At 42.8% G+C, this 16,165-nt stretch overlaps 1 protein-coding gene across 1 annotated transcript in view; it reads right to left on the bottom strand.

Moving 5' to 3' along the window:
* Positions 1-15,567, bottom strand: part of TNFAIP8L3 (TNF alpha induced protein 8 like 3) — a 46,349-nt gene extending 30,782 nt beyond the window's left edge. The window contains exon 1 of the mRNA XM_061347401.1: positions 15,301-15,567. Coding sequence (XP_061203385.1) covers positions 15,301-15,352 — 52 coding nt within the window. The 5' untranslated portion in view covers positions 15,353-15,567. The remainder of the gene's footprint in view (positions 1-15,300) is intronic.
* Positions 15,568-16,165: the final 598 nt, after the last annotated feature.

Here is a 16,165-nt window from a genome sequence, read left to right as displayed (position 1 = left end):
TGTAGCCAGTGAGGGTTATCTGGCTAACGTTAGGACTGGTGGACTGTCTATGCAGATATTCACTGAAGTGAGCACTCTACAGGAAGGTTGGAGGCTTTATCTGCAAGACTATCAGTGTTGAAAATGAGATAGAGTTAGGGACCGATTTTTGGCAAAGGTTATTGTCTGCTCACACAGAAAGCGCAGTGAGGACAACAATTTGGTTTGGTGTAGAAAATAGTTCGTGTCACCGAGCTAACCTTCAAATTGCTGTCTATTGTTTCAGTGTTGCAGAAGCATGAGGTTGAAGGAATGTTTTAACAACCATTCAATCCATTCCTTTCTCAGAGATAAAACCAGCAGGCTAGAAGAGATAATTGTCTACTCTGTTGCTAAAGACTAACATCCCTTCATGGCTTAATGCAGTGCTTGTAACTCCTACAGCTAGAAAGATTTTTGTAATGTCAGAGTCTATCTCCCTAGCTGCAAGCATGCTAAATATGCTGAGTGCTTCTTGTTCTGCCTCCAACATTGATCCCTCCGTATATTAACTAACTTTAGCAATATTCCAGTATGTGTGTGTGTGGGAAATGTTCTTTAGTGATCTCATTTCTAGATTGAATGAACTGATCTTGAGATGTAAGAGAAGGAAATAATGTTATCCACTACAACTGTTCACTACTGAAACCTCAACCTGTGTTTCTACAGGCAAGATTACTGTTAGAGCTCTATTAATGCAAAGCTATGCCTTGGATGGATCTGATTTTGGAGTTTGTTATATTTCAGGCCAGGATTCATTTGGGTTTCTAGAATTTGGGGGTTAGTGACAGGTTACCAGATCTTGTCACCTTACAGAGGGTTTATTATTCCTTCCACTAAGGCATTGCCTGAGATGAAGCAATGGAAGGTGAATGGTTTTAAAGCACAATTTCAGTATCCTAGAAAGTGATCTTCCTGCAGAGAAGTCTGAACAGACAGGACTAGAAAATGTCCATATTCCTTGGGGTGCACACAGGTGAGCCTGGCAGCAAGCAACCTCTTGAAGATTATGGTGTAGGTGGGTTACATATGTAAGGTCAACACACAGTGTTTTATGTGGCAGAACTGAAACTGGAGTTATGAAGAAAACAGACTCTACATGCTGTAGGGAATGCTCTTCACTCTATGATGTACAGTGGGTTTCTTTGTGAGACTCTGTTCTTAGACTGTGGTTTATCACAGTCATGGAAGGAAGTTTGTGTTCTATCACTTGATCAGGATCTCTCTGTGCTTGATCCCACCCTGTATTTTGGAAGACTTATATCAGAAAATATGCCAAAAATATGAGCATGTTAATTCTGCCAAGCTGCTTTTGTTCTGGTAAATTCTCTTTGGGTGAAAGACTTTCCTCATTTCAGTCAGAGGCTCATGTATTGTAAGGGAAAAGCAAAACAAAGAGAAGTTTCAAATTGTGGGTTCTATTTTTATTCTAAACATGCTTTCACTGCCAGAGAGCTGGACAGCCAGAATCGGAAGCAAATGGAAAAATGGGGGGGGGGGGGGGGGGGGTGTGTGAAATGTATGTTCTCTTTGGTTTAATTACTAAAAAATATGAAATTTCTACTCCTGTTTTCAGACAGAAGTAGACATATGATATGTCACAAGACATCATAGTCTTATGCATTAGCTCTGCTTATTAGAGAAAAAATAATCACAGTAATATGTTTAATATGACAAAGTCAACTGTGATGAATTAGTGCTCTAATGGCAGCCTTCTATGAAAGGCTTCTGAAACACCACATTGAATGCATATGGAGCTTTCATATTTAAGGTGATATTTAAGTGCTAACTGCAGAGGTGCAGCTTCTTTCTTGGGGTTGGAAGTTATAATATACCTATAAAAGTACCTACAGTGACCATGCACTGCATTGATATTACTATTTACTAGCTTTTAATAAAACATCTTGAGGTTCTTACTGCACAAACTCAGACACTCTGACCTAAAAATAGTAAAGGTAAACAGACCAGGAATGGGAGGAGAAATAGATCAACTGAAATACTTGCTTAAGGCTATGATTAAGACCCTGCTGTCAGTCCAGTACTTCATCCATCAGATTTTAAAGGATATGATATGGGAGGCTGCACAAAGAAATGAGACCAGTATCTTTACAATGTCCTTAAATTTCAAATCCTATTTGACTTGAAATTCAGGAAGGTGTTATTTAATCGAAAGTGGTGAAGTTTAAGAAGATATGCATGTAACACATACCTCTTACAATGTATTAAATTGGTGGATGGGCTGTTAACATGGAAGTCCATGCTTAATATGAATACAGTATTACTAGTACATACACCTGCTGGGATGTTATATGAGGAAAGGAATCCTGCCATCGTTTGGTGCTTTTTTTTTTTTTTTTGTGATGGAAAAACTGAAAAAGAGAAGGTAAAAAAAAAAGCAGCCTGGAAAACCAGGATATTTTCTTTCCATCTTCTTTCAAATGAGCATGTGGAAACATGAGGAAGCTTCTTAATACTGCCACTTTCTGTTACTCTGCACATGTCTATCCTTCTGTACTCTGTTAGAATTATGTAAACGCCAAATCAGCATTCCATCTGTTGAAATCTGACATATCTGAGCACGTAACAGAATGGTTTGGGTTGGAAGGCCTTAAGATCATCTAGTTCCAAGCCCTCCTGCCACAGGCAGGGATGCCTCACACTAGACCATGTTGCTCAAAGCCGTGCCCAACCTGGCTTTGAACGCTGCCAGGGATGGAGCATTCACCACTTCTTTGGGCAACCTGTTCCAGTGCCTCACCACCCTCACAGTAAAGAACTTCTTCCTTCTATCTAACCTGAGCTTCCCCTGTTCAAGTTTGAAGCCATTACATCATGTCCTATTAACTGTAGCTGTCTGATGTTTCCTCTGTGGTGTCTCCTCTATCTGAGTTAACTGTTCTATTGCGGAGTTGGTCACCCTGCTTTCACTGGCTTGGATAGGACTGTCCCGAGATTAATTTTTATTTGTCATTTCAGCGTGAAGTGTTTTAGGCAAGCTAGGGTCCATTTCCCCTTAACATCATGAAAGCCATGTGTGTGTATATATATATGAGCCCAAGTGAAAGTAACTTTAAATACAGATTTCATGTGTGTCTGTGTATAGAAACCTTTGTATTGTGGATCTGCTAGAGACAAACCAGGAAAAACCCCAACAAGAGAACCTACTCCAACAGCTGGCACAATGCAGGTGTGCTACCCTCAAAGACTGAGAAAGCGGCAAAAGGTCAAAATGCAGGGTTTTTTCCAGTCCTGCAGCAGCATTGTGTGCAGTTCTCCCTAGGGAGGCAGCTTCCCAGCCACAGTCCCCCCCAGGGGTAACCGTGGGGAGGCAGAGATTGATTTATAACAGTCTGCAAATCTGATGGTACAAAAATGCTCAGTAGCATTCTTTTCTTTCCCAGAGCTGTTATTCCACACTGTACCTCCTGAATGGCAGAGCCTGCACCTTCTGTGATTTATTCAGCTCTTGACATTTGTTGAAAATACTTAAAACTTGGCTTTAAAGTCTTGCCTACTGATGTGTGTGCATTTGTGGTAACAGGACATGATCATTGCTAGTGAAAAATGTGACCCAACAGGATAAAGACTTCCATTCTGGAGGACACTGTTCTCTTTACTTACTATGCTGTTCCTGGTGCTCTGTGTATTTTCATGAAGGAAATTGCTTTTATGTTGTTTGTTTGCATTTCTGTCTCTCTGGGGATGATGTCAAAAAACCTACTGAAGTCTAGGACTTGAAAGTATTTAGCTTCTCTATATATAGCATTTCCTTAAGGAAAATTAGTTTTGTCCACTTTACATAAGGATAAAAGAAAGAAGCTCAGTTTCATTCAGACACGTGCTCTTTGTATACAAAAAAAAAAACCACCCCAAAAAAGCAGAAGTTAGACCAAGGCAAATTTCAACCCAAAAAGAAGTCAAGTGAATAACTGTTAATTGCAGCAACAAAATTGCTGTGAGGTTTACAAGCTTTATGATTACTGTGTATCACTTCATCATGGTAAAGAAGCCATATTGCTTTCAAAGCAGAGTCCTTATTTAAAGATTATTCTTCATTCCAGTCTTTTCAGTAACACATGATCTGTAGAGCAGACAGTCTGTATGTCATTGATGAAGTGATTTTAACACAGGCATTAACTGTCCCTAAATTATAATCCCTGTTAAGTGTAAACACTGCTTTGTCACCTGTAAAAGTGAAGAAAGAAACAAGTATTCCAGAATTAGCATGTGTGCCATTATGTTAAGCAAGTATCTGAATTCCCATCAAATGTGGCTGAGGAAAAAGAACTTTACCAATATAGAGAAGCTGTTTCAAATAGCAAGTAAATTAATAAAAAACCACTCTCAGCCTGTGGTTGCCTGCATTGGTTATTTGGTAATTCTAGTTATATTTCATTTCAGTGCACAGCTAGAGGTATTTGACATGAACCTTTCTACCTCCTTGTCATTGACTGTGCTAACTTCAAGGAAATTAAATTCTTTTCTGTGAAAATATGGAAAACATTGAATAATGGTTCCCCCCACCATCACCTTAAATTCTCTTCCTACACATCACTTGTCTCGGTCTCAATACTGTGCAGCTGTTGCTAAGGCAATATTTTCCTAGAGAAGTTCTAAAAGGTAAATACACAGAGCTCTAGGCAGTGCAAAAGAAACTGTTACTCATCTTCTGTACATGGACAGGCAAGCGTAGACACAGCTCTTGGGAATTTGAAGGCCACATGGGCATCCTGGCTGCAAAATCATACCATGTAATGTTAATGTCTCTCCTCCGGTGCTGCACCATGCAAATGGAGAATGGCTGCACCAGAGCAAAGCAGTGCTCTCCCTGTCTGTCACCCAATCTGATGGGCAGGACTGTGTGTCCTCCTGTCTTCTGGCAAATCGCACACAAGATGCTGCTGACTGAGGATGAATGAGGTGGGCCTGGCATTAAGAGTTAGCGATCCAGAGAGATGCTGTCATGGAGAATGGACCCTGTTTCTAGCCACTCTGGAGATGGAAGATGAAACCTCCGTGTCAGGGAACCTGCTAGCCCTGCAATGGACAGACTGCTTTGATCTGTGCTTGATTCAACTCAACCAGGTCAGCAGTGGGGTGGAAAGGTGCATGCAGGTGCTGTGTTGGTGTTCTGGTGAACCTGCATCTTCTTGGCTTCAGGTTGTTTCCCTAAAGCCTCCTTTGGTGTACTTCTATGCACTCATCCTTGTCTCAATGGCAGAAGAACAGTGAAATAGGCATTTTTGTCCTAAGAGTATGACTTCAGCTTCTAGAAGCATCTCTCACCTTTGCTACCTCTTTACAGCTGTCTAAAGCTTTTGCTTGATTTCTAGAGGCAGCCTCTGTGAATCTTCTTGCAATATCTCTTAATGAAAAATTATTAGAACTTTTAAGAAAATATATTGGTAAACTTGGGGGGGGGGGGGGAGGATCTGCATGCCATGCTTCACCACAATACTCTGCAAAAGGGCTACGCTCTGTTTTCCTTTATTCCGTGTAATTAAGCTATGTCACTAGAAAGCAGTGTCCTCCTCTGACCTCATTTTATCAATGACAGTCACAGGCTTCTGTGTCTGGAGAGAAATGCAATTTCTTCCCTGGATCTGCTATTCAAGCCCAATGATTTGATCTTCCAGGGGTGAGGCTATACTGTTTCTCCAAGTAGCTGTTTTGTTCAGGAATGAACTTGGAAATAACAGGGAAGTTCTTGTTATCTGTGGAGATGCTTTTGTGTTCTCTCTCTCTCTGGCAAATACTAGATCTGTTTCAGTATTTCAAGATGGAATTAACTTTCGTGTTCTCGGCATGCTTTACTAATCAAGATGACACCAATCTCATTTTCAAACCCACTGCCTGTACTGTTTGTTTGCCAGAGGAGGCAGGTTGGTTCCTCTAGCAAGGCAAATCTGTTTCTAATACCTCTAATTACAAAGACAAGATGGAATCTTACTCCCATCAGTTTTCCCTTTCATTAAATATAACCTGACAGCATTTACTCCCTCTTACAGTGGCAGAAATCATAAACCCTAGAATATTTGAGAAGAAATGAGTGGAGGAAGAAAAATCAGATCAATATGGGAACAATTCAGGCTTGCAAAGAATAGCGTATTGACCAAAGCATGGGGAAATGAGACACCAGTTACATAGAATCATAGAACAGTTTGGGTTGGAAAGGACCTTAAGATCATCTAGTTTCAACCTCCTGACATGCTAGGAAGATGTGAATACCTGGAAAAGAAACTCAAATTGTTAGTGTTGAAAGGTGAGGATAGGTGGAAAGAGAAAGAATTGAAAATGACTGTAGAGGATAGAAGATGGAGAATATAGACAAAATCTTGGCATCTGCCTTCCTGCAAGGGACTCGGCCTCTCTGGTAGCATGTGGCATTCAAAGAGGGTTCAGGAAGGCTTTTGACCTTCCTTGCCTTTTGAGAGCCTGAGTGTGCTGCATGTGCCAGGCCTCTTTTGAAAGCATGAGGCATTTCTGCCTGCCCTCCCAGGGAGCAGTTCCACTCACTGTTCTTGATGTAGTCAAAATAACCATTTTTACCAGCATGAGCTGCTGCGTGTTGCAACATAACACTGGAAGTGGCTATTTTCTGGCTCTTCATAACTATGCTTTTTGAATGCCTGGCATGGAGTAAAATCAGCACAGCTTTCTCTTGAACTTGTTGAAGTGAGTGATACCATCTAGATAAAAAGAACACTAGTTCACAGTTTGGAAGTCAGCCTCAAAATTACAGGAGAGATCCTGGTTTGGAGGATAAACAGATACCATCTGGTTAACAACTAAGTATTGGAACTGCCCTAAGTCCCCAGACATGATGGAATCTGAAGAACATGAGTATTTGTCTGTCCTTCATATGATTCCCCCCACTCCCCTTATTATTCCATCAGTTCCGTATGATTTCTGTAGGGGAAAGTGTTTTGTGGAGAAATGTCATTTGGATGAAAATACTGGTCTGGGGATTTGGGTTGTGTGGGGGTCTTTTTGTGTTGTGGGTTGGGTTGGGGTTGGGTTGGTTTGTTTGTTTTAGGGTTGTTTTTTCCCCTGAGGGTTGTCAGGCAAGGAGGCAGAAGTAAAATCTCAGCCATATCTGCCCCAAGGGCATACAGTGTTATGAGATTCCTTCTTATGCAGGATAATATCTGATACCAACCTTTAAGAACTGCTGTGGAAATAGACTTAAATACACGTAAGAGAGAAGCTAGATGCACCTCATAGCTGAGCTCAGGTTAGACTGAGTTGGAAGTTTGGGTTTGGAAGGGACTTTAAAGATCATTTTGTTCCCCCACCACCCTCTGCCATGGGCAGGGGCACCTTTATATGATAGAAGCCTTTTCTGATAGAGATGAGGTTTAATCACTAAACAGAACCTTCCTCATGTATAAAGACCCTGTTGGATCAACTGGTGCCCCGTAAAAACAAGTTGTAGTGTGCCAGTATACTCTATTCCTGCTGATGTTTGTGGAAGTGGTCTTTATATATACTTAAGCTTTAACTTCTTATCCCATTTGTAAATCTGTAATCCAGGTCAGCATTTTTTCTCATCGATTCTTTATTGTCTAAGAAGTCCAGTAGCAGTGCATCATTATGACTGTACTTATTTTTTTTGCCTCTACTACTAAACACTTCTGCTAACAGAGATCATTAATGAAATAAGGTCTCAAAGTGCTGATGAGTAAGTATCAAAAAGGCGACCCACCATGCTTTGAAGTGAGCATGATGGTTGCTCTTGATACCTTTAACCTACTTCCTTCTGAATTCTGGGAGTTAAAGTGAAACGATGCACAAATAGAGAAAGTCAAAATTAGATGCAAGTAAACAAAAACCAGACATTCACAGGTCATAACATTATATGGCACATAGGTTTTGTTGAAAGAATCATCTGAACGATGGTTATTTTAATTAACAAACAAATAAACCAAATAAAGAACAACTTGCTTTCAAGTTCAAGAAACCTGTATTTGATCTGCATATGTCAGTGATTGGACCATGTAAACTATGTGCTCTAAAAGTAAACAGAAAACTGTTTGGAAAGGAGACGGTAACACAGTAATAGTGTTAATGCATTTCTTCAAAGAGAGAAAATTTAGCTTTTCCTGTAACACAAGCTGCTTGGATAAACAAAGTTAATGCCAGAAATGAGATGCTCATTGGTGGTAGCATGGTATTCTTCTAGTTTTTAGTATTTGTGTTTCAGAAGATTACCTTTCATATTAAACTAGCACCTGTAAGAGGACCAAAAGGAATGTTTTAATGGTGAAATGTCTTTCATATCATAGATGGAAATAATCTTGCTCTAATTTCTGTTGTTACATCAACACATATTAAACAAACCCTACATCTGTACGGAGAGACTAGTTCCTCTGCAGGAAGGCTAGACAGAACCAACTGATAAAACCTGACTTCAAACAGAATCTAGCAAGGAGGGATTAGTGACTGCTGGAAAGGACAGCAAAGTGACTTTTGCTCTTTCTCAGCTTTTTCCGTTAAAGATGGTTGCCTTAAAAAGGAGGAAAATCATGGGCTACCAGCCAGTGTCTGAGCAAACTTGGCTTTTCCAGATGATGTTTGAGTCTTGAGTATAAAGTCATAATTATTACAGCAAGTTAGTCTTGGCTTCCTTTAAGTCTCCTTCAGTCAGACTTACCAGTGCCCTCGCAAACTCTTAACTGGCAGAGAGATTTCTGCAGACAAACAGCAAGCAACACATTTCTAGTTGGGCAAGACTCCAAATCCAGGTCTTGGCCCAAGGCAGCTGCCCTGAGAGTGGTCCACAATCAGTCTAGCAGCTGGACAGCCTTGAGCAGTGCACCAGAAGTCATGGTAATAGCAAAGAATGTCTGCACCCTGCTCTGACCACAGGCTCTATGCAAATAAACTGGGACAGAACCTGTTGTACATGCACTGTATGGCCATCTGGATTCAAGCTGAATTCTTTCCCACACTCCAAATGTTGTTTAATTCATACTGGCCACTGATATCCTCTGTCTCGTGCCAGGACATTCTGTGGGAGGCTATCTGGCATGGGCTGAAACAGTGCCAGGAAGTATATTAATAGATAAACAGTTTAGAGGATTGTGTACCACTGCTTGGGCTCACAGCCAGGTCCTGCTTGGTTTACCATAAAAGACGAGTGCCATTAAAAAGTTACAAGGTTCTCCTACTTTCCTGGGAGGGCCTGTTACCCCCAGGGCTGATGCTGTGGGTAAACTGCAAATATCAATGGCTTCTCAGGCAGACTAAGTCTTCAGGAATTTACTCATCTTTCTGGCCCACTGTTTGCCCTTTTATCTGAGGCTTATAGCTTTGTTCTTCTGTTACCAACAGTCAGGTGACAGTCTTCCTACCATGACATCTCAGTGTTTAGTGTAGATGAGAAGAAAAGATGAAAGATTGATTTCTTCAAAGGAGAAGTGTGAGGTTTTTGAGGAGATGCACTCATTGCCTTGTATAAGCATCCACTTTTGCCAAAATATCACATCAAATAGAACTCACTCTCATTCTAGGCCTTTGGCAAGGCAGAGGCTTGTCTCTATTTACCTTTTAGGAAAAGTAGAGGCTTTCTGGTCACTGACTGCTAACAGCATCATAATTTCAGGTGGGAACAGCTCAGTTTGAGGCTATGGAGAACCCCTTACAACCGTTATTCACGTAAGTGTAAAATCAACCACCATGCCTTAGAAACAGGTTATCTCTGACCTGGCAAATCTGTTGGATGTCTTCTGCATGCTCTATGTGTATCTAGGTGGCACTAGCATGCCCTGTCCTGAAAATGAGTAGTTCTCATCAAGAGTATTAAATACTTGTGCACTAAAATAACTTAATACAACATCCTTCATGTGCCTGCTATCCTTACCTGGGAGTCAGTGTGCTTCACCTATGAAGACAAATCCTCTTGAGACCACATGTTTCAATATGCCATCCTCAAAAGTAGGAAGAAACTATTAAAGCTACTGAAAAGTGATACTGGCTATTGATGCATAGCAGTTAGTATTGGCTACTGCACAGGCAGGTGAGCTCGAGCTTCAATCCAGTGCTTTATAAAGTTCCTAATTTCACTTGATTTACAAAAAAAAAAAAAAAAAAAGAAAAATCCAACCCAGAAGCCTGAACAAGTTGACTTGTTCAACTAAACTGTCTGTTCTGCTTGTCCAAGTTGTTTATTCAACTTGCCAGAAGCAGGGTCTTTCCAGTTGAACAATCTGACAGTCATTGTGCTAAAGAGGGGTCTATGTGTAAATCAGCAGCCCAGGTGTTTCCTGGAGGGAATAGTGAAGAGATCCAAAGGAAATTCACCCAACCAGGCTCTTGGCTCATGTGCTTGCCCTAGCTGCTACTCTCGCAGGCAGTTGCTGCTTGCTCATCCTAAAGTGTCTCTTGCCCGTGCTCTTGGCAGAGAAACTTGGACACATGCTTGCTTCAGTTTGCAGTGTGAGCCAAAAAGCCTTGTAAGAGAGTTTGGAGCATGGTTTCCCATGATGTGCTAGTTCATGTCTGTCATCTGTCCATCTTTTTTCAACTAGCTTTGTTTTTCCTTTGTTTTCCAGCAGAAGGGAAAGGAGAGCCCTTTATTAGATAGGTGCTAGAAAACACTTCATAACAGAATCATCCAGTAGAGTCTGCACCTTCCACTCCAAACAGGTTTTATTGGTTTGTGGTTTGTTTATTTTCTAGTTTCCATACTTACAACATGCTGTTATCTACCATTTCTGCTGGCTTGTCTAAAGTCTGATAAATAGTATTGCTTATCTGAGTTGGAACTTTCTATGTAGAATCAAAATACAGCTTTGTTAAATCAAAACCCTCCTTGTTCAAACACTCTGGGGCAAAATACACCTTTTTGTCATGACAAATGTTATTCAAATGACCAGTGTAATACTGCAAAAAAGAGTTATAAAATGCCTACTTGCATTTTATGTCAAGGAAGTATATTGCTGATGCCTCAAATAATTGTGCTAAATATCTTATGGTACACTTTCTAATTATCTATCTAAGAATATATTAGCTTTTCAATGGCATTTAACTTTGTAAAACGGATTAAAATATGTAACAGGCTTAAAAGATTAATATCACAAAAGTACAGGCAGTTCATGTAGCATGATAAATGATTTGAAGGAAAGTTATTTGCTAACCAATACAAATCAAATAACTTTTCTGTAGCTGTAATATTATTTGTGTCTGTCAGGGCTGTTTTACAACAGTAAATAATGGTTAAGCCTATTCTTGTTTTTACCAGGAATATATCTCCTGTCCAGGGTAGAGTTCAGATAATTTATTAAAAATCTGAAATGTATTAATATTCTTGTGCCAGGGTAAGATCTTCGCCCTCTTGATCCCACTGCCATTAGGGATTCAAGCCTTGTGATAATGTTGTCTTCATTTTGTTATCCCCTGCATCAGACAAAGTTGCATGCTCCACAGTGCTAATGCTTCAAATACAAAAATCAAAACTCTTGTCACCACTTTAGAGCTCCACTTAGAGTGCAAGCTGTAGTCTTTCCTAGGCCAAATGTCTGTTGACTTCAGCAGGATGAAAGCCAGAAGGCACCAGCTCTCCAAGATATGTTAAGGTTCATATAAACAATCTGTCTTTTTTTCAAAGACTATACAGGCAATTTAGCCTCTAGTTATCATATATTAATAGTGTAATATAGAATTTCATGGTTTTTGTTTTTGTTTTTGTAATGGAACTATTATATTCTGACTTAAGAGCTTGTAGAAAGGCTTAAATCAATATTGCTTAAAAGCTCTATGGCTGAATTCCTGCTTGCTTCAGCCAGGGCACTTAGGGCAAGCCACACCAAATGGAGATCTGCTGCCTTCTTTCTCCTACATACAGAATCTCCAAACCCACTGCAAGAACCACTGCTGTTGGTGATGACCTGGATTTCTGTGCAATCTTACTCTGAAAGCTGGTACAGGTGATTCATACTTTCATGTGTTAAGCTGCCTGTGAAAGGGCTGGGAACAAGTAGTCCAGTGCTCTACCAAAGAGTTCTTTAAAAAAACCCACCTCTCAATAGGTGGACATTAAAAAATGAGAACAGTGTTCTATTTTTAAAATTAATGTTCACTTCTTGAAAGCTTATCTATAGGAAAAGAAACAGGACCAGCTGCAGTAAAACTCAAGGAATTTCAGTGAGGGTAGTGCTAGTAAGCATGCAACTCTTTTATTTAGCAGTGCAATATATATCTTTTTCAGCATCATGAAGACCTCTTTAATGCCCTTAATGGGGGGTTGTCTCATGAGTAACTTTTCTGACGAAAACCAAACTTTTTTACTATATAGACAACTCAAAAGCAAAGCAGTAAAAGATGGGTGTGCGACTGTGGAAGGCAAGGCCATGGGCCTGGATGCTCTTGTGCACAGAGGCGTGATGCTTTCTGCTTGTTTTAAAGTACAGCTCACATCTTGCACTACTCAAGTACAAGGAGCTTTTTGTTTGCACCAAAGAAATCTGAAGATGCTATCATGACAACATGTTCAGAATAAACACAGAAAAAATAGTTCTGCCTCCTTGGAGACTCAGCTTTAAGTTGGTTATTAAAGGAAACGAGGCTGCTGGGATCTCCGAGTAGGACTCCAGCTGGCTTTTGGAAGCCAAGCATGTGTGGCAGATGGTAGGGGCGTACAAGGTAGCCTATTCTGTGCACACCCATGTGAGTCCCAGGAATGGCAGGGGTGCTGTTCCATTGGGACAGCAAAAGGGTGGGTAAGTGCTGCACAAGTAGTACAAACCCTTAAATAAGTTATGTTTTAAAACATCTGTATTGCATTAGCATCATGGAGCCCTAGTGATAAACTAAACTGGATTACACTGGGCTTGAACAGTCAGACAGCCCAAGAAGTGGGCAATGGCTACAAGGAGTTTTAACTGTGTAAGCTGAAGTCACTGCTTTATGAACCTGAAAGTGCTGAAAGTAATTAAGAGAGTAAGCTAAACATTCAAACTGGCATTGCTTTCAGTACGAAATCCCAGCTAACCAAAGGCCAAAACTGAACCACTACTAGGACTTTGTCTCAAATACTGTTCTGATGCACTTTGCTTGCCCTATAAGCTGCAGGCAGAATGCTCCTGGTCACTGGGATCTGTGTGGTGTAGCACTTCCCTGAAGTTGGTGACTGATTCCCACACCATAACCCCTCAGCTTTTGTGCCTTCAACAGTGACTGACAGCATGACTACTGAACACCCACATACAGGGAGATACAGCACTGTACATATGGTGGAGCACAGAAATAAGACCAAATGAAATTTAGCAAAAAAGTATTTTTCAGAAGAGGATGGAGGATACAAATGGCAAGAAATTCTTTAGTGCAGAAAGAATTATTGCAACTGGTTAAGACAAAACCACCATATTTTCACTCTATTCTACTGCATAGGCATCTGCCATGTATGGTCAAAATTCCAGATTTTTCTTGTCTTAGATAGTACAAAGCAGGAACAGAAAAGAGGAGAGGAGACTGATGAACATCAACTCTTGGCAGCTGGCAAGTGATGACATAAAAAGCACTTATGGCAATCTCCAAGCATAGTTATTTTTAATCTATTTAAAAGAAAATCCTATTCAGAACAGGATTAAGTTGTTGGCAGGAGCTAGTACATTAATTTGTCTATAAATGTAATGTTTGTAACTCGTGCATCACATACTACTTTGGATATTTGGATGAAAAAGTATAGCTGTTGGTGGTCTTTGTTACCAACGTCAGCCTAATGGAGCTTTATGGATATAAGGAGCTCTGTGACCTGTTGCTAGTCTTATTTTTCTAGATCACAAGTAGGAAAATGCAAAATAAGGTAACCCCTCATAGACTCCTTAGAGGTTAAAATTGAATTGGATTTGACTGCTGTAAAATCCTGTTCTGCTGAGAGACTAGCAAGATAACACCTATTGATCTTATGGTAAGGGTAATGTTCATCCTATCATTGCTCATCACTGCTGTATTAATAGGACAGTCAATATATTTTACAAAATAGCTGGCAGTTTTTTTCCTTTTGGTTAAAATATTGTTTGGTGTTGAAACCTACCTTTCTGGGGATGGGAGGAGGTGCCAGCTGGGATAAAGGACATTCCCAAACTGGATGGAGTTTGGCAAAAAGACCTTTCTTGAAGACCTCATAATGTAACATGGTAACTTTCTGTTGGGATTTATGATCACTAGGATTGTTTCAGACATTCCAACTGTGCTTACTTGTGTCTGATGCAAGTTAAACAGCTTCTGAGAAGAGGTGCCTGTGGCTTCCACCATGGGAAGCTGGAGGTCAGACAGGTTCCTTCTGCACTCACTGTCAGTAATAGCCCAGCATCCATCACATGCCAGCGTTTGGCACCCTCAGCCTGCTCTGCTGAAGCCAGGTAACACCACTGTTGACCGAGGATGACTTGCAGACCTCATGTGCATAAGGAAGGGGGTGGCTTTGAGCCAACAGCAGTTCCCCACTGACCGGCAGCAGGATGCATGGATGCATGCTGTGCCCCAAGAGCAAACCTACCTCCGGGTATGCTGGCTTTCACACAAGTTTATTGTCCCCACTTACTGTTTGTGCAGGACAGCCTTTAATTGTGGCTCACCAGCAGTGGCTTGTTTTGTGCAGGGTACAGGAATGTGGAGATTTGGAAATGGCAGGAGAGTTTTATGTTTTTCTTCTTCTGTCTCATCTCAGAACTATGCGGCTGCAGCAGCTAGACAAACAGCGTTATGGGTTTTGGTAACAAGTTAGGGCTTGAAAACAAAAGCGATGGGGCCCGAGGGCCTTGCATGCTGGCCGGCTGAGAGGGACTCTCCCCTTCTGCACAAGGGCTAACTGCTGTGCTCCTGGAGCGATAGCAAAATAGCCCTAACCAAGCCCAGAAAACTTCGCAGCCTGTGGATACAGAGCACAATGCATCCGCTCCGCGCCAGCGCTGCTCATTCAGCCGGCTGTCACGTCGCGGTTCAACTCTTCAGCGCGGCTCTCGCCCTTACCCGCGGCAGAGCGGAGCCCGGCGCCGGGCCGCACCCGTCCCGCTCCCGCGGTCTGTCTGTGCGGCAGCGGGCGCCGCTCGCAACACCGCGGGGCGGGCGGGCAAGGGGAGGTTTCTGCCTCTGATAGTGCCCGTCCTGCAGCGGGGCTCGCACGGGGCGGCAGGGACCGCGGGACAGCGGCGCTGTCGCTTCGGCGCTGAGCCTCGCACAGCCCCGGAGGCAGCGGGGGGTGTGTGCTGGGACCCCTTCCTTCCCGCAGTTGCCCCTGACCCGTCGCTCGCGGGGCCAGGCAGCAGCCGCCCCTCTTACCTGCGGGCGAGACCAGCTCGCCTTCGCTGAGCTCCGCGGAGTCCGAGTCCATGCTGCCGGAACCGGCGGGGCACAAGCACCGAGGGGCGGCTCGGGGCGGGCGGAGCGCGGCTGGCCGCCGCTGGCAGGAGGAGTGCCCGCAGCCGCGGAGCGGGAGCCGGGAGCGCGCGGAGAGCAGAGCCGGCTGCCGCCTCCTCCTCTCGCAGCCCGGGCGCTGGGTCCTCGCCACCGCATGCAGCCACCTCGCTTAGTGCCATTGGCTGCAAAGGAGGAGCGGAGACGGGCGGGCTCCGGCGAGGGGAGGAGGGATCGGGGGCGCGGCGAGAAGCGGGTTCTTCCCCGAGCCTGTTATACAAGTTCTCGCATCCGCCGGTATCGGCCCGGCCGCCACTGCTGAGCGGGACATGGGGCCGCGGGTCGCCGGCGATGGCTGGGGGGACGGCCGATCCCTCGCCAAGGGCGCTCCTCAGGCAGGATTTAGACGACCGACATGACAGTCCTTTCCGTTCGCTGCCATCGCATCCCCTTTTATTTTGTCTTGTGGGCATCTTCAGTGACCTCCAGTCGTCGCCTTGCCACTTTTCACCAGCGCCCTCCCCTTAATGATCAGTGCCCACAAAAACTAGTCGTTAGAACAGCGGAGAGAAAAGTGAGTTCCCACTGGATATTGGTGTCCAAAAGAATACTGAAGTTTTGCTGTTTTGCTACTGCCTGTTTGCACATTATTCACAAGCTCAGGGTGACTGTAATACTTGGTAAATGAGGCCATGTTGGAAGATAGTTTTGAACTCTGAGCTTGAAAACTTTATAGCTTGAATGCAAAGCAGGCTTTGCTTCTGTCCCCCTACAAGCTACTACAGTCACG

Source organism: Neopsephotus bourkii, unplaced genomic scaffold (assembly GCF_033783945.1).
Source record: "Neopsephotus bourkii isolate Nb327-2 ecotype Australia unplaced genomic scaffold, CSIRO-AGI_Nbou_v1 NB_318, whole genome shotgun sequence".
In the NCBI taxonomy this organism is placed as follows: Eukaryota; Metazoa; Chordata; class Aves; order Psittaciformes; family Psittacidae; genus Neopsephotus; species Neopsephotus bourkii.
The sequence above is the reverse complement of the archived record's forward strand: the minus strand, read 5'-3'. Positions and strand labels throughout refer to the sequence as shown.